Source organism: Drosophila rhopaloa, unplaced genomic scaffold (genome assembly GCF_018152115.1).
Source record: "Drosophila rhopaloa isolate 14029-0021.01 unplaced genomic scaffold, ASM1815211v1 contig_3, whole genome shotgun sequence".
NCBI lineage: Eukaryota > Metazoa > Arthropoda > Insecta > Diptera > Drosophilidae > Drosophila > Drosophila rhopaloa.
In genome coordinates, this window is record NW_025335123.1 from 17,505,125 (window position 1) to 17,532,571 (window position 27,447).

Genomic DNA, 27,447 nt, shown 5'->3' on the forward strand with positions numbered 1-27,447 from the left:
AAGCCTAAGACTAAAACTGAACTTTGAACGATTTGCTCAGGCAGGCTGGAAAGGATAATCAAAAGCAAAACTGTAACTGAGTAACATGAAAATAATTTTAAACAATAACTATAAATACATATGTGTAACAATACAAGCTAGTTAATAAAAATAATTGTTTTTTTTAGATAAACAAATCTGTTTTTATTCAATTTGAAAATGTCAAAAAATATAAGATATACAAGTCTGGTTAATAAGGAACTTAAGTTCTTGTTTTTTAATTAACTTCTATTGAATTCAAGTATTGGGACTTTTAAAAGTAAAATGTTTCTTTTTTAAAGAAGCTAAAGAGACAAATTGATTTAATCAATAAAAAAAATTAATTTTATAAAAAAAAATTAAATGTCAATAAAAAGTAAACAAAGTTAACATTTTAAAGAACTTAAATTAAATATTCTTGTTATAATACTTTAAATACAATATTTGGTATCACTTTTTATGATTATTCAATGTCTCAACGACAATTTTTCTTTTATGTCGAATTGTCAATCAAATTTAAATGTAACTTAATTTAATAGGTACTTCTTGTATTATAAATGCTACATTTAGTCTCAAATTTTATTGTTAGAATAGGGCTTTAAGAACTATTCTCACAAAAAAAAGTTAATATCCGTATCGCTGGTTATCCTGTGGAAATAGTATTTTTCCTGAGAAAATATCTGTTATCACATCGATGAGAAAATAATATTATTATATTAGTTAAAAGCATATAAATACTTTTGGCATCACATTAAATTTAATCAATATTTGAACCAAAATAATTTTGAAAATTATTTATGATTACCAAAAGACTGCAAAGAATGTCATTATAAACGATTAACAATTACCCGTCTACAAGATTATTCAAAATTGGTTATTTGATTACCGCGAATAGAACTTTAAGAGCTATCCGCGGCCGCCAAGCGATATACACAAAACATATACCGAAAATGAAATGTTTACAAATTTGGACTTTGCTTGAGAACGTGTTTCAGGTGTTGTTTGTTATACGCAAATAGTGAATACATTAGAGGCACTATTGTCTGGCCCCAGGGCCGATTTTGTTTACAAACACAAATGTTGTAAATTCATCTATATAAAACTACAAAAGGTATTCAAAATATTTCTGTGAGCGATGGTTATAAATCTAAAGTAGTACCAAATCAATGGCGAATTGGTTTCGGACAAAGTGGAGTGTAGTGCCTTTCCCAAACGTTTAAGGCGAACCCCAACTGTCGGTGCGTCGCCGCTTAGCCATCTGCATCCCCAGTTCCTCGTCCTCATAACGATCCAGATACTGCAGCAGCCAGCGGGCGAACTCGTTCATGTACGGATCGATTCGGGAGATCACGCTGAAACTGATTACCGCCGGCGGTGCCAACTGCTCCTTCGTCCCGAAAATACGCTGCACAAAGTGCTCGCAGTGGAAAATCGCCACACAAACGTCCGATTCAAGGACCTCCAGACGCAGGGCCAATTTAGCAAAGGATTCCGCAAATTGCTTCAGCACAATGTACGTCTTGCTGGAGAAGACAGCTGGAAAAGAGAGAGATGTAATTCGTTAGATGTCATCAATTAGAAGAGTAGAGGAACACAACCACTATCGAAATGGTAAGTGACATACAGTGCAATTAAGAAAATGAAATAGTCGTAGTAGTATTATGACTGCATGCACAGCTGTGTTTTAAAATAGTCGGTGCATAATTTCTTAAAATATACTATACTATTATTAAATGTATGGCTTTTCAGCATACACATCCATAAACCATACAAAACATAATTTAATTAATTTAAGTGGTAATTCTGGAATGTCCTCACGAAAATAAAACTAACTATTTGGTTAAAACAATTTGTCACATTTTAAAAGCAATCAACTACTTTTTTGTTTTTAGCCCAGAGTTATAAGTACTAATTAATCCACTTACTCGGTCGCTCTTTTCTGGAGATCACATAGTACTTTTGCAGCATGTACTGGGCCTTATCGTTGAATGTGGTCTTGCGTCGGTGCAGCAGATGTATGAGCATACGCATATCGTCCTCGGCAATATTTAGTCCATCGTGAGACATATTTTGTCCTTCTGCGCTGTGCCGCTGAATAATGAAGTTCCAGAGGCTGTCGCTAACCTGATCACCCATATAAATGGGCAGGCCAAAAATCCTACAAAATACATACAATTAATATAAAAGCAAAGTTTAAAGTTTTCTCCAACTTACGGGCACAATTTGGCAAGGGCCACCGTCTGATTGGTGGAGTTCTCGGGCTGCCAGTGCGTCCAAACGGCCGCCTCCAAGTGCTGTTCAATTTGCAACTGCGGCACCGGCACCGCTCCATTTTCAATGCACTTCTCCAGCTGGCAGCTCTGCTCCTTCGACAAGCGCGTCCAGTCGCCGGCGTAATACACACCCTGCTGGGCCATCAATAAGGGACAGGCCACAATCCAATTGAAGCGCGTAGGCAGGGCACTGAAGGTCGGGTGCAATCCATAATCGTGCGGTCCAAGGAAACGTGGAGCCAGTTGGCCCACTTTGTTCATAAGGCGATTGGCCATCAGGCTGTCGGTGGCAATGATGCACAGTGAAATCGGGGCCCGCAACTCATCGGGTTCAATCGAAACGATGCTGGCCAGCAGCACCATCTTCAGGTAAACATAGCAGTCCATGGGCACACACTCCTGACAGAGCTGAGCACTCAGAGCGTAGACAAAGGCATAGTCGGAATACTGCGACGAGATCAGATGATGCAGCTTCTTGATGCTAGATGGCACGCAGTTCAAATCCGGCTTGGGATAGTCCTGACCATGCTCTGATGGCGCACGGAATATCTTGTGACGCTCGAGGGGTGGAACTGTGTCCCTAGCGACGTCGGCGTTTTCCCCGCCGTCTGGGTCGTCGACGACCAGTGGCTGCAGGTTCTGCAACGGCGATCCCCACCCCCATTCCTGGTCCTGCTGCTCCAGTTGGGTATCCTCCTGGTCCATATCCAATAACGGTCGGCTGTACAACAGGTCCTCGTCCGGAGACTCCTGCTGCTGCTGATCCTCCATAGGCGGCGAGCTGAGCGTATGAGATAATTGGCTGGGGCCGGATATACTGGACGGGAGGCGGCTGGGGCTGTTGGGCTGGCTGGGGCGTGACCAATCGGTAAGCATATCCGTATTGGGGGTGCCCACACCAGTGCACGGGAGGCTGGCAAGCCGAAAAACCGACTGGCTGGCATTGCTGCTCCTTATGTCGATGGGGATCTGCGACGGAGGGTTGCTCCAAATCTGTCCCGACTGCGGATTGTAGCAGATCATGGGCGGCGGATTGCTACCGAAATGCACCTGGATCGTTTCCGGCGGAGTGTTGGTCAGAGTGGATATGACTGGTGGTGGGTTGGCCGCCGGTTGAGGAGGAGGAGCTGCCGCAGGTGTATAGTGTCCTTGTGCTACAGCCGGGGCACTGTAGTAGTCGCCAGGCCGCACAAAGGGTGTGGGCAGCAGTCCATGGGTATTTTCTTGTCTGTAGACCGGACTTTGGCTGGGCAATGACTGCAAGTTGTTCTGATTTAAGGAGCGCAAGAAACGCTGGCGACGACGTCTCCTCTGTGGTTGTCAGAATATTGTGTTATAAAATGATTTATCCATCTATAAATATAGTTCAACTTACGCTCATTTTGGATCCGCCGTGAAAGCCGTGTTCTGGCTGCCACGCCTGATTCGATCCTCCTGGCGCACGCTGCTCCCTGGGCCGGAACTCCTGGGCATCCGAATTCAGCTCGCTGCGCATGGCTAACTGTCGGATCTGACGGCTTGGCTGCTGTTCCAGCAGTCGTTTCACCTGGTTTCTGCTTAGCTGCTGCTGCTGCACACATCTCTGCACCTGGCGCGGCACGACCCCTTCCTGTGGCGATCCCTCCGTCGAGGACTGCGAATGCATAAAGTCCTGGCTCGTCGACTGCAGACTGCGCGCCACCCGCTGGTTGTCGAAGCGTCGCGGAAATCTCCACATGGATTTCTGGCTTTGGCTGATTGGCGTCGGGGGCACCATATCGTCATCCTCATCGCCGCCGCCTTGGTGACCTCGAGGAGGACTGTGCGGAGTTGGCCGCTGGCTGCGCTGACCTTCGAAGGCGTGAATTGGTATCGAGGAAACGTTTACGCCAAGTGCAGGACTTTTGGGTTGCTGGTGCTGTTGGCTGGGATTGCCAGGTCTCCTGAGCGGTTGCTGCTTTAAAGGACTTACAATGCCCTTCTGCTGTTGCTGAATGAGTTGGCCAGGAGACTTCTTCTGCTGCTGTTGGAACTCATTCCCGGGACTCTTCTGCTGCTGTTGGAAAGAATTGCCGGGACTCTTCTGCTGCTCCTGTAAAGGCTTAGCCAAACTCTTCTGCTGCTGCTGTGCATCATTGACAGGACTATTTTGCTGCTGCTGCTGTGCAGTAATGGCAAGAATCTTTTGCTGCTGCTGCTGCTGTGCAGCAATTGCAAGACTCTTTTGCAGATGCGGTTGTGCGGCATTGACAGAACTCTTTTGCTGTTGCTGCTGTGCAGCATTGGCTAGATTCTTTTGCTGTTGCTGCTGTGCAGCATTGGCTACATTATTTTGCTCTTGCTGCTGTGCAGCATTGGCAGGACTCTTTTGCTGTAGTTGCTGTGCAGCATTGGCAAGACTATTTTGCTGCTGCGGCTGTGCGGCATTGGCAGGACTCTTTTGCTGTAGTTGCTGTGCAGCATTGGCAAGACTATTTTGCTGCTGCGGCTTTGCGGTATTGGCAGGATTTTTTTGCTGCTGGTGCTTCCTTGCAGCATTGGCTAGACTCTTTTGCTGCTGAGTCTGTGCGGCATTGGCAGGACTCTTTTGTTGGTGCTGCTGTGCTTCATTGGCAGGACTCTTTTGTTGCTGCTGCTGTGCTTCATTGGCAGGACTCTTGTGTTGCTGCTGCTGCTGTGCGGAATTGGAAAGACTCTTTTGCTGTTGCGGCTGTGCGGTATTGACAATACCTTTCTGATGTGACTGCTGTGCGGCATTGGCAAGACCATTCTGCTGTGGCTGCTGTGCGGCATTGGAAAGACTCATTTGCTGCTGCTGTAAAAGATTACAAGGGCTCTTCTGCTGCTGCAAGGAATTGACAGGAGTCGTCTGCTGCTTCTGTACAATATTGTCCGGAGTTTTCTGCTGCTTCTGGGAGGGCTGGCCAGCCACTTTCTCCTCCTGCTGCTCCTCCTTTCTCAACAGAATGACTTTGTTTGGAGAAGAACTATTTGACTGATCGTTGCCCGTCTGTTGACTATCAGCAGGACGCACTGAATCCAGCCACTTCGCCACCGTTTGCTGCCTGTTGTCGACCACTGTCGGACGCACCGGTTCCGGCAGAAAGTTGCCCAGCACTGGTGGATCGACCAAGCGACCGCGACGACCTCGGAAACGACGCCGGGAATTCGGCGATAATATGATTTCATCATTATCAGAATTGGCCAGCGGTGGAGTGGCTTGTTTGGCTCTCTTTAAACGCTTTCCCAAATCGGGAAACTCCTCTGTATCCACACTATAGTTGCTGTCGGGCTGGTCGATTTCGGCAGTCGGGTGCCAGAAGTTCACACTTGAATGTGTCTCTGGTGTGGGCGTCATAATAGGAGTCACATCGCTTTCGGGAAGGCCATTCGATGGAATGGAGCTGGAAATTATGGGGATATATAAGCAAAAGGTATTTGTAATGATCTAGCGAGGATATCCTACCCAACGGAGCTTGTATTGACGTTTTGAGATTTATTGCTCGGTACTGGAGACTGATTTCCAGATTGACTTATGTTTTGGAACTGCTCGTAATCGCCGCGAAGGAAGTCGTTGAGCTGAACGGCGCTACGCCGACGGCGATTTTTGTTCTCTAGGTGCTTTTTAGATGGCATGCTTCCAGCTGATAGGTGCTTGCCGATCCGGCGAAGTAGCCAGTGATGAGGTAGCTAGATCCTAACTTTAATTCACAGTCGTAGGCGTGGGCTGGAATAAGCAATAGTAATAATTATTAAAAATATTATCTTAGGTCTCCAATCTAAGGTTTAGTTGGAAAAGTAATCGGACAAGTAATACTTGTATTACTACTATAGTAAGGAAAGTTCTACCAATGACCAACATCATACAAACTCACCTCGCAGACGGATCAATTTGGGGCGATGTAGGCAACCGGTGGTCCGTGGTGTCTGAACTGCGGAGCTGGGCAGAATGGCTAGGAGGCGAAAGGTTTCTGTGATGCGCAACTTTTGGTATTCACTCATGGGCCGCGAACAACCAGAACACAAGGGAGCTGCAATATATATATAAAGAAGATTAAAATCGGATCTCGAAGAGAGTTGGTACGAAATTCTGTGGGAAATATGTTAAGGAGATGATGCCTATGAATGGTTAAAGTTTACAAATGGTAAGGTATTAATTTTGCCATAATTTGGATAACATGATTGGGATTTTTGTGGGATCCTAGCCTATAGGACGTACCATCCGTTGAGCTGGTCTGTATGGCATTGCGCATACAGCCGCTGCCGCAGTACCAGATCGATTGCAGGCTATAATGGAACATGTAGAAATCAGGAAATATAGTTTACCTCTTCGGTAACCGAAGCTTGGAATACCCCAGCAGAGAAGCTTTACAAAAACTTATGTGCTAATTTATACATTTCAGAAAAGGATAACAATAAATAAAATACATATACGATTGTTGAGAAAATGTTTAACCAAAAATCTGCATTAACAAAAAATATTCAAATAAATAATAATAAGCAAATACATATCGCATAATAAAATAAATAAAATACAATGGTTCAGGTAAAATACTTGTAAACTTATACCAAAAGACATCCCAAAACAGTATTGAAATAAGATAGAATAGATTTGGAATGATAGAAATTGTTCAACAGATAGACATGGTTTAAAAATAATTATTAATATTAAGGTGTGGATAGTTAATCTACAAGGAAATGTATTGAAACACCATAAAACACAAGGTGTCCAATTGAAGATATGATATACAGAAACTACAGAACACTCAGAAAACACAGTGTGTTAATGGAAGTGAAAGCAGACGGATATGTTTTGGGGACTCGAGCGATTCTCTGCCAGGAATCGCGGCTTACACCAGAGTCTCCTGCGGCGTGAAGGCGGCCAGGATGCCCTGCACCTGGGCCAACCCCAAGCGCAGCGACTGATCCTGGGACTCGAACTGGAGGCCCGGGGTGTAGGGCAGTCCCACCAGGCGCCAATGCGCGTGCAGCTGGTTTATGTCGACGGGTTTCAGGCTGGCGGCTTTAAGATGCGACCTGACCAGGCCGTAAACGCAGTACCGAACGGCCTGTTCGAATTGCAGCGGTTCCTCGACGATGTGCTGCAGGAGTTTGGGTGACTTCTCAAGGAGCTGGCGGTACTCAAAGTCCAGGCGCAACTGGATGGGGGCCAGAAGGTCCTCCGGCCGCTGGGATTTCCTATAATTGGCCACAAAACGGCCAGAGGAGCCCTCGACCAGCTTGAGCAGCTGCGTCTGCCGGCAGAACTGCTCCACCAGCTTCTGCTCGTGGAATCTGCATTGTATATCGGTTATGGTGTGTAGCGTGTGGTATAGCGTGTATATCACGTGTAATTTGTGAAAAAAGGTCAAAGTATCCCGTTTTCTGGCCGGGATTGCCGTGCACTTACTGGCTATTCAATCGAGTCTCGGTGGGTACTGCTAATTCCGAACGTGCATCCACTGTGAACATCTTACTCTAAATCCGGAAGTGGTAACGAACTCAACTCAACTTCTGTAGCGCCTCCGATCCGATCAACAAACAATTTAATAGAAAAAAAAACCCTTTGGAACCCTAAAAATAATGAAAACGTTTTTGAAAGGTTTGCGCTTCAGTGTGAACTTTAACGTCTCGTGTTTAGAATACCAAATTGTCTTGACACATGGTTTGCGTACGGTCACACTAAAAGCTGTGCTGCCTGATTGCTAAAGTATTTTTTCGACAGCGCTTTTAAAACAAAAGAATTATTTTCAAAAAAACACCAGCTCAAATATTTGTATTGATTCAATATGCACAATGCATAAATTTAAAAAAAAACTTAAAAAGTGATTAGAAAAAATTTTAAATGATATCGATAGAAAAGGGTTGTCGAGAGGCCATCAATAAAGGGTTGTCGAGAGACCATGAATAAAGGGCTGTTTAGTTTTAATTTTTAAAATAAAGATTTATCCAATAATTTAGGTGATTTTTACATGGCAGCCATTATACAAACCATTTACATTTTAAACTGAAATGCAGAACTTTTATTTAGTCTTGAAAATTAAAATAATAACATTAAATAAAGGAAGAAATAGCTTTGTGCGCTTTCTGAAAAGAAAAACATCTGCAAATTTGAAAACAAACTCCAAAATCAGTCTTTTCTTCCTGACAATCTGGTTTATTCAAAACTAAAAACTATTAAAAAAAAGATTGGTTTACATTGGATTTTTCATCTTGTTGTTTATTTTAAATTTAGTGTATCATTTCGCAGTGTACACACGTTATTTGTATAAAAAAAAACAGACAGAAGTTTGTTTTTGCTGGTGATGATGTCTCCTTAACGGTTGGACTTGGCGACACGCTCCAACTCATCCTTCTTCTTGATGGCGTACGAGTTGGAAGAACCCTGGAAATAAAATAAAATAGATAATTAGTAATTGTGTTTAATGTTTTTCGTATTTAAAACTTTTGTCCTAGTTTAGGCTATTGTTCTTTTACGTTTCTCGTGTGCATTGAACTGAAATGCTATTACAAGCACAAGGATAATAAAGGATAAGGATTAATCTGGTCCAAAAGCGAGTCTACATAAATAAACCATGATGCAGAATTAGACTGGACCTATTATTGACCGATAACTGCTTTGATTTATATATTAATTATGTTCTTTTACGTTTCTCGTGTGCATTGAACTTGGATATTATCACAAGCACAAGGATAATAAAAGATGGGGATTTTTCTGGTCCATAAGCGAGACTACATCACTAAACCATGATGCAGAATTAGATTGGACCCCCTAGTTTTCTAATAGTTTAAACTCTTAATTTGATCAATGTTCTTTTACGTTTCTCATGTGCATAGGACAGTAAAGTGGTCACTAGCACAAGGATAATAAGAGATTTGGAGGTTGATCTGGTCTACAAGCGAGGCCAGGCATTTTGTGACACAATGCCAGGCATTAGAGGAGACCCCTTGATTCTCATATTTCTCATTTTAAATTTCTAAATTCCTCACCTTGGCGGCGTTGATCAGCTCATCAGCCAAGCACTCGGCGATGGTCTTGATGTTCCTGAAAGCAGCCTCACGAGCTCCAGTGCACAGCAGCCAGATAGCCTAAAAGATTGTTGAAAAACGTTATCAGTAAGTATATACACAGGATTAATTAGTAGCACATCTTGTAGGGTTTCAAGATGGAAATGTCTCTTCGTTTCATACGCCAAATGTCGGCTAAATTACACATTATGACGCTACGGATATTAGATAGAATTTCGATCTAGCCAGGAATTATAAGCAAGCAGTCGCCAACCGAACCACAAGCCATTGCTACCGGCCACTATCTTCATATCTGCCAAGTCTTTTGAAGAAACCCACCTGGTTGACGCGACGCAGGGGCGACACATCCACAGCCTGGCGACGGACGGTACCGGCACGTCCAATACGGGTGGAGTCCTCACGGGGTCCGGAGTTGATGATCGCACTGACCAGGATCTGCAAGAAATCACAAGAAGAAATTTAATTAAACACGCTGTCACTATAGACCACTTAATAGAAAGTATATCAAACGGAAATGTTGTTTTAATTTCCAGGAGAGCAGGAAGTGGTTTAATCTTCGGGCACAAGGATAGTTAAAACAATTCAATTTAATATTAGTCCGTTTTTGGTGATGCTCAGTACGACAAGGTATATTTAAACCGTCTGGCATAGAGTTGGACTGAAAATGAGTTCTAAGAATGGAGGTTTGTTGATTTATGGCTTTATTAAGGTTGCATCTTTTAGCCGATGCCCTTAAGAGGAATAGCTAATCATGGGGTTTCCTGTGGTCCAATTGAATACCACAACGTTGTGAAGATCAACGCTGCAGTTTTAGTTTTGGACGGGTAAAAATAATATGAATGCAATTTTTTTAATTTATATTGTTGTTTTAATTTCCAGGAGAGCAGGAAGTGGTTTAATCTTCGGGCACAAGGATAGTTAAAACATTTCAATTTAATATAAGTCCGTTTTTGTTGATGCTCAGTACGACAAGGTATTTTTAAACCGTCTGGCATAGAGTTGGACTGAAAATGGTTTCTGAGTATTGGTTTTTGTTGATTTATGGCTTTATTAAGGTTGCATCTTCAAACCAATGCCCTTAAGAGGAATAGCTAATCATGGGGTTTCCTGTAGTCCAATTGAATACCACAACGCTGTGAAGATCAACGCTGCAGTTTTAGTTGTGGACGGATAGTAATGTCTTTAATAAATGCTTCATTTCTAATATTACCCTAAAACCTGCCTATTTAAACCGTTCGTCTTTAAACAATTCGACTGAAAATGATATTGCTTTAAAGGTTTTTGTTGAATATTGCTTTATTAAGGTTGCATCTTCGAGCCAATGCCCTTAAGAGGAATAGCTAATCATGGGGTTTCCTATGGTCCAATTGAATACCACAACGCTGTGAGATCAACGCTGCAGTTTTAGTTTTGGACGGATAAAAATATCTTCAATAAATACGAAATTTCTTATGTTGTCTTAAATTCCAGGAGAGCGGGAAGTGGATTAATCTTCAAGCACTAGGATAATTAACACTGTTTACTCTGAGTCTGTTATAAAGTATGCTTTAGTTGGGATGGAGTTTCCTACAACTAGCATTGAGGTCGACTCGTCATAAAAAAACCTATAATTCATGATTATCAAATGTTTCTTAATGTTGTCTTAAGTTCCAGGAGAGCGGGAAGTGGTTTTATCTTCAAGCACAAGGATAGTTAACACTGTTTCCTATGAGTCCCTTATGAGTTTATGCTCAGTTTGGCTGAAGTTTACCAATAACTGGCATTGAGGAGGACTACCCTAAGATTTATTTTGAATTTTTGATGTAGCTTTAAGTTCCAGGAGAACGAGAAGTGATTTTCTATCTTCAGGCACTAGGATAATTAAAACTCTAATTCACTATAAGTCCATTTAAGAGTTGATGCTTCGAAAAGTATGTATTAATAACTAGCCAGCATTGAGGAGGACTAAAATCTATTTCTCATTACATGGATGGTCTAAAAATTCAAATGTTTCAGTTACATTGAACAGTAGATTTTGTAAATAATAGGTATTGTCCTTAGTGATTGTATTATCTTGTAGTTTTAAGTTCCAGGAGAACGAGAAGAGGCTTGGCTATCTTCAGGCACTAGGATATTAAAACCTTGGTTACTCTGCGTGCCCATTCTACCCATGGCCGAGTGGCGATAATCTCTGGCCACAGTTTAGCATGGGCCGCTCTTTAAGAATGATAAAAGTAAAGGTGTAACCAGGAGGACTATGTACCTGCAGCGGGTTCTCGCCGGTGAGCAGATGGATGATCTCGAACGAGTGCTTGACGATGCGGCAGGCCATCAGCTTCTTGCCGTTGTTGCGACCCTTCATCATCAGGGAGCAGGTCAATCGCTCCACAATGGGGCACTGGGCCTTGCGGAAACGCTTGGCGGCATAACGTCCGGCGGAGTGGGGAAGGTAGCGGGCGAACTTCTCCTTCACCGAGATGTAATCCTGCAGCGAGATGTCGTTGACGGTCACATCGTCGCACGACCAGCGGCCGAACAGCTTGATCTCGGGCAACTCGGTGGTGGCCACCACATTCGTCTCCAGGATCGTCTCGGCGACCTCGGCTTCCAGAGGTGCCGCAGGCTCCTCGAAGGTCTCCACCACGTTTTCAGCAACTTCGGCCATGCTATTTGGGAAAGTGGATAAAAACTGTTAGTCACGTGTCTTTCAAAATCGATTGATTTATAGGGTGGATACTTGAGGGTATTGCTATCATTTCATAAACTATTCTCTTGTTTTTAAATCTTTTTAGTCACTAAACCTTGTCAATAACTGTTTCATGCTTTTGAGAGTAAGGCTTGGACAGACGCAGAAAATTGGACCGAAACGTGTTTTTCATTGTTTATGGATATATATTAAGTATTTACTTGTCTAGAAAATGTAATAATCATTTTAAGTTTGGATTTCGTTTATAATTAAACCTCGTTTCTTGTGATATTTAGAAGTTAATTCGAAGTTAAAAAATTTCTTTAATAAAGCAACTTTTACACAATACAAATAAATTTTTAAGAGCTTTTGGTTATCCAAATATCTTTTTAAATCAACGAGTTAACTTTAAATAATCATAGTTTATAAAAACACTGGGTTTACAATGACATATGCATTTTTCATAAAAAAAAAGGGTTACAATAAAAAAAATATTTAATATTTATTAATTTTTAAGCAATATTTCTTTGCTGTTAACACGTTTTTTAACAGTAAATGCGCGCTATATGCACACGCACATTCACCGCACACATACACACGCGCGTTGTTGTTGTTGACGACTGACTTAGATGATGATCCTTAAGATGAATAGTAAGCCAGGGTTCACGATTTGGTCCAATATATTTATACGTTTGAGCGGCAAATAAAAAAAAACATAAAAAAAAGGTGAAACCAACACGTGTGACGCACTCACACAGCCGAACTCACGCACACACACACAAACAAAAAGCCGCCCGTTTTTAACCTCATTTCTAAGGAAATGGAAGTTTTCTGGACATCGTCGCAATTAATTCACAAAACCCTCAGTATCCACGCTTATCCCGGGCATTTAGCCATCTTTTGGCCAAACTTTAGATTTAATTCACTCAATTAGACGTTGAAAATCCCTTACTTTGTCACAGAAGAAATCGAGATACGATGTCAGCGCAAAGGCAAACGCCTGAAAAAGAACATGTTACGGCAGTGTGCGGCAATGCCAGAAAGTCACATTTCCGCTGGCATGAGCACGGTTGCATTTCGGCTACCAGGGCTGCAAAAGGAGCCAGCTATCGATAAAGGCGGCTTAGCGATAGTTTGGGTTTTTGTCTGGATTTATTCACTCCATAAAATTCAAATACTTCTGCTGTCACACATTATTGCCTATTAAATAATAATTGATTAAAACAAAATGTATTAAACAAATATTTAACCACTTTTATTCACCTCGTTTGCGGAATTTTCTATCGATACGGGGCCCTTGGCTGCTTTGCCACTCACAACGCTTAGCGATAGTTGCCATTCGGCCATTTACATCGTAAATAAATATCGTTATTCTTTTTTTTAATTATGGTATTCCTTAAAATAACAAAATTAAATTAATTTAACAAGTGCAATATATTTTCCTTGCTCTCTGTTTGATTTTCTGTCATAGCTTTAATTTGGAATTCATTTTTAGCTATCAAGCATGTCTTAATATAATTATGTTAATATATTCTGAACCTCCTTAAAACGATATTTTATATCTAAAGGCAAAAAACTAATAATATTTCATATTCCAACATTCAAAACATTCCAACACACCTTAAACAAGTTTATACCAATATTAATGTGCTAAGACATAAATAAACTATGCAGAGTTCTTAAAAAAAGCGCTTCAAATAGATACATAATGTAAATACTAGGCATAAAATATTGTGTGTTCAGTAAAACATCTTGTGATACAATTAGTACTATAGATATTTTTTAGATTGACTTTCAAAGTGCATTAGCGGCTTATTTTTTTTTTAATATATATTTATTAGGTCCTAAGTAATTTAGCCATCGCTATCAATATCAGCTGACCCAACCAGGGCTTTCAACACCAACAGCCGATAGTTTTTGGTTTATTTTGGTATATTTTTCGGTATTTAAGCCGGTCACACTCACGAGCAGGCCGAAGTTTCTCGTCCACTTGGGATTCCAGATATAAGTTTCGATCGGTCGTCATTTTCGAGTCAAAAGCCAAAACAGCAACAACTGTGAAATTTTTGCGTGAAACCAAGTCGATAAAAAACACAAATTAAAACAAACAAAATGGTTCGCCGTGGACGTTCAGCCAGCCCCCCGCCCTCCACTCGTCGGTAAGCAAATAGAGGAAAAGAAAGAAATATATAAGGAAAATCGGGAATTCGCCGGCAGGAAAAGCATTTCGTAATCACGGTCAAATCAATCGGATGATCTGGCTTTATCTTATGGACAGCCGCCGCTTTTTCCGGGCCCTGAAATGGGTTAAGGTTACGTAACCTTAAAAAAATAAGAGGAGACCCAATAACATGGGATGTTTCAGTTGTGCCGTCCGTTTAGCAGGTTTCCCGTCAAATCTGGCTTTTTTCGAATGCCGGAAGTAGTTAAAAACATCGGTATTTTCAAAATTGTCTAAAATCTTGTATGTTTATATGACAATATTCACTTCCAGGTCTCCTTAAATATTTCACAAAATGTTGCCAAGTTTTTAACAGTTTTTAATCTTATTTATGTCTTTTCCGTATTAAAGCCTTATTTGAATGGTCTGTCTTAAAAACCAATAAAAACTACGACCCTGAAAATATCTAAACTTAAAATAACCAATGTTGCTTAAAAATTAAAATATAAAGTATGAGTATTACATATTCTTACTGAGTTTCCTTTCAAGAAAAAACACTAATTTGCTTTTACTTAACAAAATGAAAAGGACTAGTAAGTTAAAAAATTCGTACATGATCCCAATATTTTCCTAAGACTAAAAACTTGCCTTTGTAGTTTATTTTCACACGAAGACCTCTTATTTCGTCACCAAATAATCAACAACGGCAGGGCAAAGTCCAGAATAACAACTAATTGTTTTTGTTTTCCCATTTGTTTCCTCCGACAACAGCTCCGCACCTGTGCAGGCACGAGCCCCCGCTCCCGCACCCGCCGCCGCCCCTGTGCCGGCCCGTGCTGCCGCCCCGCCCCCACCGCCGGCGCCCATGAGCGCTCCGCCCAGCGCCGTTGGCATGCCGGCGCCCCAGCAGCCATCGATGTTCCAGCAGATGGCCGCCACCGCCGGCGGCGTGGCCGTGGGATCGGCCATTGGACACACGGTCGGCCATGGACTGACCTCGCTGTTCAGCGGATCCGGCGACAAGGAGGCAGCTGCTCCGGCTCCGGCGGCAGCCGCTCCAGCCCCCCAGCAACCCTACTATGCCCAGCAGCAGCAGCCGAATGAGCCGCAGGGAGCCTGCGCCTGGGAGCTCAAACAGTTCATCCAGTGCGCCCAGGGCCAGGCGGATCTGACCCTCTGCGAGGGATTCAACGAGGCGCTGCGGCAGTGCAAGCAGAGCCACCATCTCCAGTAGAGGATCCATCGCCGGTTGAGGAGCACCTGGCCACCACAACCGGGTGGCACCTGTCCGACCCCTTCGTTTAGTTCTTAATTGTTTAATTGCAAGCATCTAAAAGAGAGCATTGTTTAATTGTAGTGCAAATTGAAATGTTAAATAGAAAATCCCATTGGCAGCCCAATTGATCCCTGTTCCCAAAGCAAAAATACAAGAAAACTAAAACCCACGGGCTGTCAATGTGGGCCAAAACAAAGCAAAGTTTCCAAGTGTTTTTATTGTTACAAATTATGGACAAAATTAAGGTATAAACTCGAATGTATTAAAACAAATACCTTTCTATGCCTATCTACACTATTATAAGTATCCTCTTAAATATTAATTGTTTAAAATTAGATTGTTTTTGTAGTTTGGTTTCTTGCCAAAAACTAATTTTAAAACCTCGTGCAATTTTTCCCTTTTGCACCCTTCTGGAAAATGCAAAATTTGCATTCTCTTGTGAAATGTGGCTTGTTTTTGGTTGCCAAAAATAAGATTGGTGACCGAATGACTGTGCACTTCTATAAATACCCAAATCGATTCACTTCCCCCTATATATTTTCTACCTTTTCTGCGATTTCTTTGTCACGTGTACTTTTCCCTTTTGTTTTGATTGCAATTTGCTTCTGTTTTGTTGAAATTCGTTGGTAAACAGGGGCAAATATGATAAACATGTTTACCAATTTAAATGGCTATATATGGAGGAGTATACTATATAGATTTTTACGGTTAATCGTAAGTTTAGTCATAGCTTGGTCTATTTCTTTCTTGTCAGATGTTTGGTGAACTTTAGATCTTATGAAGTATTTCTTATTAGTACATCAGTAAATGTGTTTTTAAATATTACAAATTGTTACAAGATTTAAGGGTTACTAACAAAATAACACAATTTATATACAATAAATAGTTCATCTACTTAACTTGTATCTTTCTTCCCTAAGAATCTTGTTGGCTTAGAAAATTTAAAAGACGAATTATATATATAAATATTTATTTATTTATAATATCTAAAAACCACTTGGCAACGACTTACCCAACAATGTTTTTTTTACATGCTTATTAAAACCCCATAGAACCCCAACCAAGTATTAAAATTGAATTCGAGACACCCATGAAGTTTCCGTTATTATTAAAGAATTTTTACATAGTGTCACCACTGTCCATAATTTTTAAGGCTATTGTCCAAATGAATTATGCTTTAACATTTTTTTTTTGGTGCTGGACAATACGTATGCGACAACTACGAATTTGACGCCTAGTAACACTAATTTCTCAATTTAAGCGGTACCGAAACGGTTGTCTCTTATTATCCAAAAAACAGTGTCTATAAAAAAAAAAGAACGAAGCCAAGACAAATAGCTACTCGAAAAAAATTACTACCAAGAATATTTCAAATAGATGAGAGCGATAATTTTCGAGGCAAATGTCCTTTTCGGTTTTTGGAATTTTCGAATTTTCGAATCTGACAGATAGTATCATTAAGTGGGGGGTAGGGGGTTTTCCGATTGCGAAGAATTCTCCGGGTGAGGAGCATCGATCCACCAGGTGTGTGAGTGTATATATTTTGTGTGTAATTGTTGTGTTCACTGCTCAATTTGGAATTCCGCTTCGAATGTGGATTTGCCTGTCCGGGTTTTGCTAGTAAAAACGGATGATATGTGTGGTGGTCCATGTGGATATGATTTATCTCCAGAGCTGTTGTGTGGCCTCCTGTTTCAGCTTTTCCTGCGACTTTTGCTTGCGGATCACCTTTGGCACCTGCACCTTTGGACTGACGGACGGTTGCCTCGGTGGCTTGATCTTCTTGGAGGATGCCTGTTGTTCCTTTATCGCCGTGGATGAGCTCCGCTTGGCCAGGAAGTAGCCCTCGGTCATGTCCTTCGTTGAGCTCTGCTTGCCGGGCTGTGCTCTTCTCCTGTAGGAAGTGGATGCCTCGTACTTGTAGTTCCTGGCCACATGCGCCTGCTTCCAGCTGGTGGCCACCTCCTTCTCCTTGATCCGCGGCTGCTCGAGATCCATGAACGGATGGGCCGCCTTGCAGATGTCCAGTTTGCTGCTGACCTGCGGCAGTTTCTTGCTCACCACGTTGCGGTATTCACTGACCAGCGATGGAGGCTTCGGTTTGGATGTGGCTATGGGTTTGGGTATGGCTGTGGGTTTGGGTTTGGATGCGGCTGTGGCTGTGGCTGCGGGCTTGGGTGTGGCAGTGGCTGTGGGCGTGGGTGTGGGACTGGCGTTGAAGAGGGCCTCCAGCGAGGAGGCATTCCTCACCAGACGCCGCAGTGAGGCCTCCTTTTTGGGCCGCACGCCCACGGAGAAGGATCTCTTCTCCACCCGCCGACCATTGAGATCCCAGGTGGCTGCATCGCGCCGGATGAGAGTTAACAGCGATGGCTTGACCACCGTGTCCACGGGACACGGCCGTTTGGCGCCATCCTTGCGGTGCAGCGTTGTCACCGCCAGGCGGGGCGACTCCCTGGCCTCCAGATCGGACGCCTGGATCAGTGAATTCGGCCTCACGGACTGCAGGTGGAGGAACTGCTCCCGGCGCAGCGACACATGGCACTTGCCCTGCTCGAGGAGCTGCCGGGTGGGCGCATGGCGTTGATAGCCGATCCGGAAGGAGCCCTGGCTCTGGAGCACGGGCAGCAGGTCGGCCAGATGTTGCTGGAGCAGTGCCCGCTCCGTCGACGTTCTGGCCACCGCTCGACGGCGGGGATCCTCCTCCTCCTCCGCCCCCGCCGCTGCCGCACTGGGTCTGTAGACCAGCTCCTTGGTGATCAGCCTGTTCTGCTTGCCCCGCGACTCCTGGGCCATCATAAGGGCCGACTTCGCCGCCCGGATGGTGGGCATAACTCCTGGCTTGATGGTGCTTTCCTTGGCCCTGCTCCACGGTGTCATCTTCTTTGGCTCCCAAACCATCTGAAAAAAAGGATACTTTAGAATATACCACCGAAAATTATGAATTTTTCAATAATGGTTTGTTTTTCAAAGCCCATAACTTGGATAACCGGACACCGATTTTAAAGTGGCATACCTAAAATGGACTTCCAGAAGTCCATAACTTTACCAAATTTAATCCGATTCCAGAGTGGCATACCTCTAAAGACTCGTGATTCGATTCTCTAAAAATCTCTATTCAAAATTTTCAATTTAACGTTGATCAAATTTTTGACCCATTTTCATGTTAGTTATTTCTAATTTTCCGATGTGTTGTAATAGAGTGACCCAAAATTGGACTTCTAGAGTCCATAACTTTGCCAAATTTAATCCGATTCCAAAGTGGCATACCTCTAAAGACTCGTGATTCGATTCTCTAAAAATCTGCATTCAAAATTTTCAATTTAACGTTGATCAAAATTTTGACCCATTTTCATGTTAGTTATTTCTAATTTTCTGATGACTTTTAAAAGGGTGACCCAAAATTGGACTTCTAGAGTCCATAATTTTGCCAAATTTAATCCGATTCCAAAGTGGCATACCTCTAAAGACTCGTGGATTGATTCTCTAAAAATCTGCATTCAAAATTTTCAATTTATCGTTGATCAAATTTTTGACCTATTTTCATGTTAGTTATTTCTAATTTTCCGATGTGTTGTAAATAGAGTTACCCAAAATTGGACTTCTAGAGTCCATAACTGTGCCAAATTTAATCCGATTCCAAAGTGGCATACCTCTAAAGACTCGTGATTCGATTTTCTAAAAATCTGCATTCAAAATTTTCAATTTAACGTTGATCAAAATTTTGACCCATTTTCATGTTAGTTATTTCTAATTTTCTGATGACTTGTAAAAGGGTGATCCTGAACTGGTGTAGCATTGCACATATGCAGGGAACATGTACTATATTGTAGATTGGTACGGGAACTCACCTGGATGCCCTCCTGGATATCCTTCATGCTCCTGGCGCTGGTCTTGCAACTGGCGTGACGCAGGTGCTCCTGCTCGGCGGGATGACCCTGAAAAATGGGCACTGGCTGGTGATTGGCCGACTTCCGCCAGCCCTCGAGCTCAGACATGACCTGGCTCTTCCGGCCGCTGGGTCGCCGACTGCGGTACCTTCTCTGATTCCCGCGGACCCAGACTTGGGTTGTCAGCCGAACAGATGGATCCTGGGGCTCCTTGTCGGTGGTCAGCCACTTGGTGGCTAATCCCGGGGTCATCAGTTCGCTGGGAACGTACGGCTGGCGATGGCCTTGATCCTGCTCATTCTCCTGCCGATCCTGGTCCCCGGAGTAATCCACCTCCCTCTCCAGCAGGGAACTCTCGGAGCGGTAATTGCGCAGGCGACTGCCATCCCTTCGCCTTTGGAGTTGCTGCTCCTCCTCCTCGCTCTCCTCCCTGGTGACCCTCAGGCGCGGCACCGCCCGCCGCTCCACACCCTCGTCGTCGGCGGGTCGCAGTCGCGGCACATAGAAGCGCTGGCTGAGCACACCCGTCCACAGGTTGGACGAGGGCAGGAGGAGCGGCCGCACCGAGGACTGGCGCCAAATGGGCCACTTGCGACCCTGCACCGTTTTGGGGGCATGGCGCGTCTTCACCGGCAGCACGCAGGTCGAAGGCCGGGACGGATGCACCCCCTTCCTCGCCTGGTAGCGGCCCAGGAAGTTGATGCTCGACCCACGTCGCTCCATCGCACCGGACAGCTTGCGCGTGAGGCGGGTGTTGAAGCTCACGTACGGACGCCACAGCAGCTGGGTATGCGCATCCGGACGACTGACCAGCGACGCCAGGTGCGGTGTCCACCGGCACTCCACCTGGCCACCACCCATCAGATGGGTCACCACGTTGCAAACCACGCTGCTCGTCCTCAGGGTTTCTTTACCGGAACCCTTCATCGCCGAAATCAAGCGGGACACTGCGAAGGCAGAGAAGGGTTTTAGCAATCAAAAAAATTGTTTATTGTATTACAAATAATATTTTCTAATTTAAAATCCCAAAATAACCTCTTAATTAGTAAAAAAAAAATGTAATAATAATATAATATATTCGTAATTGTTACCTCAAAAAAACATATTTATTTATTTCATTATAAAAAAATTGACATAAATAAATTAATATAACCAAACAAAAAGAAAATTATTTGAACCTAACATTTAAATATATCTTTAACATCCTTAAGTAATATATTTCAGAACATCACTGGACACAAGGCAATCTTGGTGAGTAGCATAATTATAGGTTTTCACAGGTTATCAGGTCGAAAGAGGAAATTAACCCAGATTTCACCCAGAAATTCACGCACTCACCCTTCAGAGGCCGCAGCTGATTTTCCGTCTGAGCCACTATACTTTTCATGTTCCAGGCAAATCCTTTTGTGTGTGGTTTTGAATGGTAAAAAACCTTAAACAAAATTAAAAAAAAAAAAAAACGGAAACACAAATATTTTGGATAAATGGATGCTTTCGCCTCGGAGCTGTTTAGTTGACTGAGGATGACAAGACCAGGAGACTTTGACACCTGTCATGTTGGAGGGCAAAGCCCACTCTATAGGGTCGATATTACATAATTGACATCCCAATCTTGGTATAAAATTTATTACAAAAATACTATAATTACGCCTCTAAGCCTAACTATCACACTTATAGAAAAATATTCCGACTGAAAGTTAGGACTGTCTCGCTCTTTTTGGCGGTTGCCATCATATCGTCTCATTCATGCTGATTTCTTGCTGTCAGGATTAAGTCGGTTTTGTGCTTAAGATTACTGGTTTTGATCTTAAAAAATAAATAAACTAACCTTAATGGTTTACATATTTGCTTGGTATTTTTTTTACAATTCACAATATCATGCTTTTGCACAAATATATATAGATATACAATAAACATAGAATACAATATATTTAATTGATAAAAACTAATGTGGGTGGTGAAGCCGCTTGCGCTTGGCACCATTTTTGCCGTCGGGGCTTTGGCCCGATTTGGCCCTGTTCTTCTTTGAGATTTTGTGCGGTCTGTTGTGGTCCCGGAGCGTTTGGCGTTCTTCCAGACGCTTGCGACTCCTGCTCAGGACAGCCGCCGCTTTGCTCATGATCTCATCGAAGTCCAGTTGCTCCTCCTCCACTTGGCGTGGCTCCTGCACCTGTTCCTGCTCCTGCTCTTGGAAATCCTCTTCCGGTGAATCCGGTTCACACACTTGCGGATGCTGGAACTCGTAGTACCAGGCATTCAGGAAACGGCTCTTCATCGTCTTCGTTTGGTAGACAATCGCTCTTGGCAAATCCTTCTCTTCGCGTAGTTTATATTGCAGTCTTTCGCTAGCCAGATATTCCACAAAGTTTAAGTAGCAGTCATCTTCGTTGGATTGTAGAATTTTAGTGGCCTGCAGGGCGATCTGTTCCAGGCAATCCTCCTGCTGGCTCATTTGTACGTAGTCCAGGACCCACTGGCATTGGTCCTCGGCCAGGGATGAACCCCTCCGCAGTGGCGGCATCCTCGGCAGTTTGCTTTGCTCCAGAAGCTGTACAATCCGATGTCGTTGCTCTTGCAACTGCCACCCGGGCTCGAAGTGCTCCAAGCGATTGGTGGGCAGTGGCGAGTCCATGGGCAGGGGCTCCACAAAGACACGCAGCTCCTCGGGAAACTGAGGGCAATCACTGAGATCCTCGCCGGCCACCAATTGCAGGCGATGCACTGCCTCGTTGAAGAGGTCCACACAGAACTGCGGATAGCGCTGGCTGGCTCTTTTGATGGCCCTATCCTGCTCGGTGGCGTGTTTCAGGCGGCGGAAGAGTTCGGGGCCCAGATTACCGAGCAGATACTCGCGAGTCTCCACTTGGTGCAGTTGGTCCACTGATGTCCTTGGCACTGCTCTGGCCAAAAACTTGACAGCCGCATCCAGTTCAGACATCAAACGCTGACGGCAATTTCCAGCGTGTCTGAAAGGAAAGATCTTTAAGGAGCGCAGAGCCAAACTATCGAGATGGAGCTCGGAATCCTTAAAAACGGTATGTGCAGGATGCTGGACAATTAAAGCCACATCTTGGCATCCACTTGCCTGCATCAATTGCTTTAAACGCTGCGGCAGATAACTCAAGTCTGCCAGACCAGCCATGCAAATAATGCCATTGGCTTGGGCCAGTTGAGCCGGCTCGCAGTCCTGGTAGCCATCTCGCATCTTCATCACACTCAATCCTATGCCCTGGGAGAAGGCCCTGATGTAGCCTCCCTCTGCCAATTGAGAACCGGGCGACTGCGGCTGCTGCAGTAGTCCCCTGTTCAGGTAGTAGTTCAACTGGAAACCCTCTTCACCGCCGGGCAGACTCAACACTAGCTTGTAGAATCGCCGGGCACCTGGCTGCACCTGCGGTAGACACTGGTTCAGAACGCGCCACAGATCCAGCTTTAGCCAACTCTGCTCCTCGAGACCAGCCAGAAGTTTCCCATAATCGCAGGGTTCGCCAAGTCTGTAGCGTTTCATCAGACGCAGTGAGCCCTCTACGCTGCGTTCGTCCACCAAACGATCGGGGGCATCGGCTCCAAAACTCAGCGGCAGCTGGTTAAAGAGCGAATCCTTCTGCTGCTGCACTCGCCGATAGTTCCGCCAACGCTTCATGTAGACCCGCATGACGCCCAGTTCGTAGCTGGAGCGCTGCATCTGCTTCTCGACCAGCTGGCGCGTTATCGAGTCGACCAGGGAATCGTAGGAGTGGCAGGCTTTATTATGCAACTGCAATTCTTGCCTGCAAATGTCTGCGAGGCTCTCCTGGAATATATCCTGATAGCACTCCAAAGTCTTGGCCTTTTTGAGGACCTCCCTTTGCTGTTGCTCCATCAGACGCAGCTGATCCAGTTTCTGCTGCCGCTCTCGCTCCAGCTGGATTTTCTCCAGCGCCCGCTGGCGTTGCTCTTCCAGCTCTTTTTCCTGGCGACGCTGCTGCTCCTCGCGTTCCCTTAGTTTCTGCTGACGCACTCGCTCGGCTTCGGCCACTTTGGCCTCGTGAATGGCCATCAGCTCGGCCTCCCGCTGCTTGGCAACGGCAATGGCCTGTTGGAGGGCCTGATGCTTGGCCTCTTCTTGTGCCCGTCGCTGCTGCTCGGCCAGAGCCTGCTCCTGGAGTTCCTGGGCGCGGGATTTGGGCAGGACAAAGCTAAACCCTCCACTGGGAACGGCTGGCGGAACACCGGTCGTGGCAGGAGCTGCAAATCCTGTTGACATTCCGCCCGGCTGCATGGGCACCTTAAAGAAGTTATCAGTCTGGGCTGGAGCTGCTGGTGGCTGCGGTTGTGGCGGGATTTGTGGCTGCATCTCCTCCTGCTGCATCCCAGGCAGCTGATCCTTAGCCGACCAGGCGATGCTCTTGAGCATTCCATGCTCGTTGAAGCTGTTGTGCGGGCGGTGGTCGAGGTAAAGGTCTCGCGGTGGAAGTGGTTCACCGCAGATGACCTCGCCAACGCTCTGTTGGCGTTTCATTTCCACCAGCTGAAAATAAAGGCGGGACAATTACAATAAAAGAAAGGTAAGACCCTGCCGAATAGCACCACACACCTCAATCTGTCGTGGCAGCTTGTAATCCGTCTCCACCGCGTGCATCCTGCTTAGCACCACTCTGTTTGCCTCGTTAACCTCCAATCCATAGTGTTGGACAAAATCCGCCGCCTCCTGTTCGGTGATAAAGCTCAGCATGTCGGTGATATAGGTGAGAGGCAGCGAGGACACCTCATCCTTCCGTGGAGCCCTGTAGGCCTGGATCAGGCGATGCAGGGCCAGCACACGCAGTCGCGTGAAATATGTGACCAGGATGCAGGCACTCAGGTAGCTGGTCTCCTCGTCCACGAGCAGCTGAAAGAATCGCACAAAGTTCGTGTCCTGCAGGGCCAAATGGAACTGAATGGCCTGACGCAATTCCGGGCAACTCTGCAGCTCCGAGGGCAGCTGCCCAATGTCCCAGAGGAAGTTGGCATCCGCCAGATTGAGCAAAACTATGTAGCCCCGAAATTCCGCTTCCCTGGGACACTGGACCCCCTTCAAGCGCAGATCGTGGTACATGTACTTCAGGGTCTGCAGACATTTGGTGAGATTCTCGGCATTGATCTTGCTGTCAAAGACGGAGGGATCGGCGGCCACCAGGCGAGCGGCACAATGGATGTGAAAACGGGCGCATTGCTCCACCAATTTGACGGCGCCCAGCGAGCACAGCTCCTGCTGGGTTATCTCCTTGCGGATGGACCGTGTGCGATCCCACACGAAGTGAAACCAGTCGCCCAGATTACTATCCTGGCGCTCACTAATATCCATGATCTCGTGCATCAGGTAGCTCATGGTCATGTGCAGTACGGTTTCGTTGCGAAGTTCATGCGGCAGTGGCGTCTCCTGGTCGGCACTGCTGCGGGAGTACTGTTTGAGGGCTCGCTCGTTGCAGATAAACTCATCGGAGTAGGGCTGCAGCTCATAGATGGCCACCTGGCGCTGGAATTCCCGGAGAACACGCTCCTTCTCGGGACACATATCCGGGCAATGACCCTGGGTGGCTCCAGTCAGCTGCCTTTGTGGTTGGGTCAGGCGCAGCAGTTTATCCCGGGCATCTAGAACTCGGTACTTCTCCTCACTTGTGTGGGCGGGTCTGCGCATCACGGCCTCCAGTTCCCTGATCTGGGCAGGCGTGCGTTCCCTGGCCGCCGGGGGATTCTTTGTGGCAGCCGCAACTGGCAGAGCTGGCAGTGTGGGACCCGGTTTCAGGGGCTTTCCCGGGGCATACTCACTCCGCCAGCCCGACTGGAGGGCACTCAACTCCGCCTGCACATCGGGATCCACCCACTCCTCTGTTTTCTGAGCCGGCGCTGTTTCGTTCTCCGCATAGGACAACTCGAACTGGTGGCCCTGGAAGGTTCCGCCCTCAAGGAGCGCCCGCTCCGCCTCCTCCTCGGTGGCATAGCTCACGGTGCAGGTCATGCGCCGTGGGCGCAGGACGAAGTTCATCAGGGTGCCAAAGCGGCCAAAATGCGAACGCGCCACATATTTGTCCAGAAATAGCTCCGGAATGTTTGTGCATCTGGTGCGGGGGAGGAAATGTACGATGCACTCGCGGTTTACTCGAATATGTCGCGTACTCACAGTAAAGTCTTGTAGTTGTAGGCGCCAGGGCGGGATTCTGCCATCGATTTAAGTCAAAATTTCTCGTAAAATACAATTTCAAATAAAATGTAGTACAATTATTATAATACGCCAACCTTCGATAGGTTGGGACAAAATCGATTTGACAATACAATTTTTGAAAATATTATCGGCATATTCACACAGGCGGCGTTTCTGCGACAACGACTTTTTAGAAAGAGCACACTGAAATGTCCTAAAATTCTATTGGTATTCAGTATTTTTAAGTATATATGTGATTTTTGCTAGGCACTTTGGTTTTATAGCCTGATTCCATTGCCAAATTTTAAATGTGCCTTATTCCAATGCCTCAAATTTTTAACGTTTAAACACTTTAATCACACTTTGATGTGCAAATTGTTTTATGACCACAAATTTCTGATGACCATAAATAGTGTGCGTTAGGCAAAATGTGTTTGGGATGTGACTCATAAGCTGAGGAAAAGATTTCACCTGCTGGTATAAATATTGAATTTAGTTATTTTTAGTTCTCGTTGGCGGATAAGCTGATTTAGGCCGCAGTGTAAAGGCAGTATTACTTTTAAGGGTTTGATCGATAGTATCGATTAAACGTAGTTTTTTTGTATTAGCTCAAACGGTCACACTTTACATACGATTGCTGAGCAGACCGAATCCGGGCACACCACTTTGTTGTTGCTCGATTGTTGTTGCAGATTGATAAATTCGAATTTCGGAGCGCAGCGCATTCAACTAAAGCGCGGCTCGTGGATTTTTTGTATTTTTTTTAAGTTCAAATAGATCGTTAATAATAGTGGCGGTCAATTAAATTATATAATGTGCGATCAATAAAAGTTATATTAAAAGTGCTAAAAAAAATTAAGAAGCGACGCCAGCGGGCGAAAAAGAGAGATAACCGAAAACGAAAAACACGACAAAAGCAACGTTGAAAAAGAGTAAAAAAAAATGATCGAACCGTAAATTTAAATGTATGCCAATACATAATACATATAATAATATGACCAAAACAAATGTCAAGTGAGAAAGCGATAGCGAAGAACGTTAAAAAGAAGTAAATAAATGATCTTGGCCCGTTGTTGTTTTTGGGTACTTTCGCGTTGTTGTTATTGTTGTAACTCGTTTTTAATGCGCGCGTGTATGAATCACACCAACACAAACAATAACAACAGCGATGCGATACGGTGAAATATGCTAAGTAAATAGCGAAAGAGAGTTAAAGTTTCCAGCGAGAGAGATAGAGCGCGAGAGGGAGCGCCAATACAAATACAAGTACATACTGGAAAACGATCCTTTTTCCAGGCACGCAGCCATCCTGCTCGCACCCATGCCGCCCTAGACCAACTTTTGTTGCAGCTGCCTAACAACCAACAATAAAGTGCAAAGGAGCAAGGGAGACGGCTGAAAACCGATGATGATGATGCGGTCGCAACAACAACAACAAGCTGCTGCAGGCAGATGAGCATAAAATACAACAAAAAATATAGATAGCTGAAAACAAAATTAGTAATAGGATAAATTCCGAAAAATACGAAAAAATCAAACGAGAAAAGAGGTATAAACGATCGCCCAATTGAATCAAGTGAATGTGTGTACAGTGCGAAAAGAAAGTGCATTGCTTCGATCCAAAATATATATAGATAACAGTTATTACTAATACGAAAATTACGAAATGAAGGTCACCGTCTGCTTCGGCGACGTTCGCATTCTGGTTCCCTGCGGTTCCGGAGAACTCCTCGTCAGCGATCTCGTCAAGGAGGCCACGCGACGCTACATCAAAGCAGCCGGCAAGGTAGGCAATATATCCTATATAATACCATCAATAAGTATCGTTATAGCTAACAGACTATTAATAAGGCACCTGTAAGATAGGAGTCAAATTCCATATAACACCATCAATAATATTTGAGTTTCACAATAGACAACATGAATAGGGTTTTAGGAAATCAATTTAAAATTATGTTAGTATTTGTTAAAATAAATTTATGCCATAAAACAC

At 44.5% G+C, this 27,447-nt stretch overlaps 5 protein-coding genes and 7 non-coding genes across 15 annotated transcripts in view; 2 read left to right on the forward strand and 10 right to left on the reverse strand.

Moving 5' to 3' along the window:
* Positions 1 to 753: 753 nt before the first annotated feature.
* Positions 754 to 7,892, reverse strand: LOC108045264. 2 transcript variants are annotated; one of them, XM_017124537.2, is made up of 7 exons: positions 7,681 to 7,892; positions 6,146 to 6,301; positions 5,737 to 5,997; positions 3,667 to 5,674; positions 2,233 to 3,602; positions 1,944 to 2,176; positions 754 to 1,554 (listed from the first exon to the last, which is right to left on the reverse strand). In XM_017124537.2, exons 3-7 carry the CDS (start codon positions 5,904 to 5,906, stop codon positions 1,235 to 1,237), a joined length of 4,101 nt encoding a protein of 1,366 aa, XP_016980026.1. In that variant the 5' UTR covers positions 5,907 to 5,997; positions 6,146 to 6,301; positions 7,681 to 7,892; the 3' UTR covers positions 754 to 1,234. The 2 variants fall into 2 exon arrangements, with proteins under 2 accessions (XP_016980026.1, XP_016980027.1); XM_017124538.2 differs by lacking the exons at positions 754 to 1,554; positions 1,944 to 2,176; positions 2,233 to 3,602; positions 3,667 to 5,674 and adding exons at positions 6,490 to 6,557; positions 7,125 to 7,565 and having other exon boundaries at positions 5,760 to 5,997.
* Positions 7,893 to 8,469: 577 nt separating this feature from the next.
* On the reverse strand, positions 8,470 to 13,004 carry LOC108045281 (40S ribosomal protein S5a). The gene is made up of 5 exons (XM_017124557.2): positions 12,917 to 13,004; positions 11,542 to 11,944; positions 9,618 to 9,734; positions 9,261 to 9,359; positions 8,470 to 8,655 (listed from the first exon to the last, which is right to left on the reverse strand). The coding sequence occupies exons 2-5, from the start codon at positions 11,941 to 11,943 to the stop codon at positions 8,587 to 8,589; spliced, it is 687 nt and encodes a 228-aa protein (XP_016980046.1). The 5' UTR covers position 11,944; positions 12,917 to 13,004; the 3' UTR covers positions 8,470 to 8,586.
* Positions 8,734 to 8,872, reverse strand: LOC123038020. The gene has a single exon (XR_006417719.1). It is a non-coding gene; the product is annotated as a small nucleolar RNA psi28S-1192 (small nucleolar RNA).
* Positions 8,906 to 9,044, reverse strand: LOC123038021. Its single transcript, XR_006417720.1, has one exon. It is a non-coding gene; the product is annotated as a small nucleolar RNA psi28S-1192 (small nucleolar RNA).
* On the reverse strand, positions 9,077 to 9,220 carry LOC123038022. The gene has a single exon (XR_006417721.1). It is a non-coding gene; the product is annotated as a small nucleolar RNA psi28S-1192 (small nucleolar RNA).
* On the reverse strand, positions 9,439 to 9,583 carry LOC123038019. Its single transcript, XR_006417718.1, has one exon. It is a non-coding gene; the product is annotated as a small nucleolar RNA psi28S-2876 (small nucleolar RNA).
* On the reverse strand, positions 9,976 to 10,130 carry LOC123038026. The gene has a single exon (XR_006417725.1). It is a non-coding gene; the product is annotated as a small nucleolar RNA psi18S-1854 (small nucleolar RNA).
* LOC123038027 lies at positions 10,322 to 10,476 on the reverse strand. The gene has a single exon (XR_006417726.1). It is a non-coding gene; the product is annotated as a small nucleolar RNA psi18S-1854 (small nucleolar RNA).
* LOC123038018 lies at positions 10,572 to 10,724 on the reverse strand. Its single transcript, XR_006417717.1, has one exon. It is a non-coding gene; the product is annotated as a small nucleolar RNA psi18S-1854 (small nucleolar RNA).
* Positions 13,005 to 13,922: 918 nt separating the features above from the next.
* Positions 13,923 to 15,602, forward strand: LOC108045235 (coiled-coil-helix-coiled-coil-helix domain-containing protein 2). Its single transcript, XM_017124488.1, has 2 exons — positions 13,923 to 14,123; positions 14,897 to 15,602. Exons 1-2 carry the CDS (start codon positions 14,077 to 14,079, stop codon positions 15,357 to 15,359), a joined length of 510 nt encoding a protein of 169 aa, XP_016979977.1. The 5' UTR covers positions 13,923 to 14,076; the 3' UTR covers positions 15,360 to 15,602.
* An 877-nt stretch (positions 15,603 to 16,479) lies between these two features.
* LOC108045234 (protein xmas-2) lies at positions 16,480 to 25,696 on the reverse strand. Of its 2 annotated transcripts, XM_044460899.1 has the most exons (5): positions 25,434 to 25,696; positions 23,868 to 25,371; positions 21,292 to 23,801; positions 19,253 to 20,249; positions 16,480 to 18,302 (listed from the first exon to the last, which is right to left on the reverse strand). In XM_044460899.1, exons 1-5 carry the CDS (start codon positions 25,475 to 25,477, stop codon positions 17,064 to 17,066), a joined length of 6,294 nt encoding a protein of 2,097 aa, XP_044316834.1. In that variant the 5' UTR covers positions 25,478 to 25,696; the 3' UTR covers positions 16,480 to 17,063. The 2 variants fall into 2 exon arrangements, with proteins under 2 accessions (XP_044316834.1, XP_016979976.1); XM_017124487.2 differs by lacking the exons at positions 21,292 to 23,801; positions 23,868 to 25,371; positions 25,434 to 25,696 and adding an exon at positions 20,630 to 20,802 and having other exon boundaries at positions 19,253 to 20,238.
* Positions 25,697 to 26,106: 410 nt separating this feature from the next.
* LOC108045214 (partitioning defective 3 homolog) overlaps positions 26,107 to 27,447 on the forward strand; it is a 37,973-nt gene continuing 36,632 nt past the window's right edge. For both annotated transcript variants that reach the window (XM_017124447.2, XM_017124449.2), the window contains exon 1: positions 26,107 to 27,240. In XM_017124447.2, the coding sequence (XP_016979936.1) occupies positions 27,121 to 27,240 (120 nt within the window). In that variant the 5' untranslated portion in view covers positions 26,107 to 27,120. The remainder of the gene's footprint in view (positions 27,241 to 27,447) is intronic.

What these genes read in the sequence shown, in the direction of transcription:
- LOC108045234 (XM_044460899.1), bottom strand. Translation starts at nt 25,477, where the DNA reads ATGGCAGAATCCCGCCCTGGCGCCTACAACTACAAGACTTTACT. An exon ending in AGCTGCCACGACAGATTGAG is followed by an intron (nt 23,802 to 23,867) that starts GTGTGTGGTGCT and finishes CTTTATTTTCAG; the next exon opens with CTGGTGGAAATGAAACGCCA. An exon ending in ATATCCAGGAGGGCATCCAG is followed by an intron (nt 18,303 to 19,252) that starts GTGAGTTCCCGT and finishes CCTTTTTTTCAG; the next exon opens with ATGGTTTGGGAGCCAAAGAA.
- LOC108045281 (XM_017124557.2), bottom strand. Translation starts at nt 11,943, where the DNA reads ATGGCCGAAGTTGCTGAAAACGTGGTGGAGACCTTCGAGGAGCCTGCG. An exon ending in CCGGCGAGAACCCGCTGCAG is followed by an intron (nt 9,735 to 11,541) that starts GTACATAGTCCT and finishes GATTTCTTGCAG; the next exon opens with ATCCTGGTCAGTGCGATCAT. An exon ending in AGCTGATCAACGCCGCCAAG is followed by an intron (nt 8,656 to 9,260) that starts GTGAGGAATTTA and finishes TTTTATTTCCAG; the next exon opens with GGTTCTTCCAACTCGTACGC.
- LOC108045235 (XM_017124488.1), top strand. Translation starts at nt 14,077, where the DNA reads ATGGTTCGCCGTGGACGTTCAGCCAGCCCCCCGCCCTCCACTCGTCG. An exon ending in CCCCCGCCCTCCACTCGTCG is followed by an intron (nt 14,124 to 14,896) that starts GTAAGCAAATAG and finishes CTCCGACAACAG; the next exon opens with CTCCGCACCTGTGCAGGCAC.
- LOC108045264 (XM_017124537.2), bottom strand. Translation starts at nt 5,906, where the DNA reads ATGCCATCTAAAAAGCACCTAGAGAACAAAAATCGCCGTCGGCGTAGC. An exon ending in GTCAATACAAGCTCCGTTGG is followed by an intron (nt 5,675 to 5,736) that starts GTAGGATATCCT and finishes CATAATTTCCAG; the next exon opens with CTCCATTCCATCGAATGGCC. An exon ending in GCCCTTGCCAAATTGTGCCC is followed by an intron (nt 2,177 to 2,232) that starts GTAAGTTGGAGA and finishes TGTATTTTGTAG; the next exon opens with GATTTTTGGCCTGCCCATTT.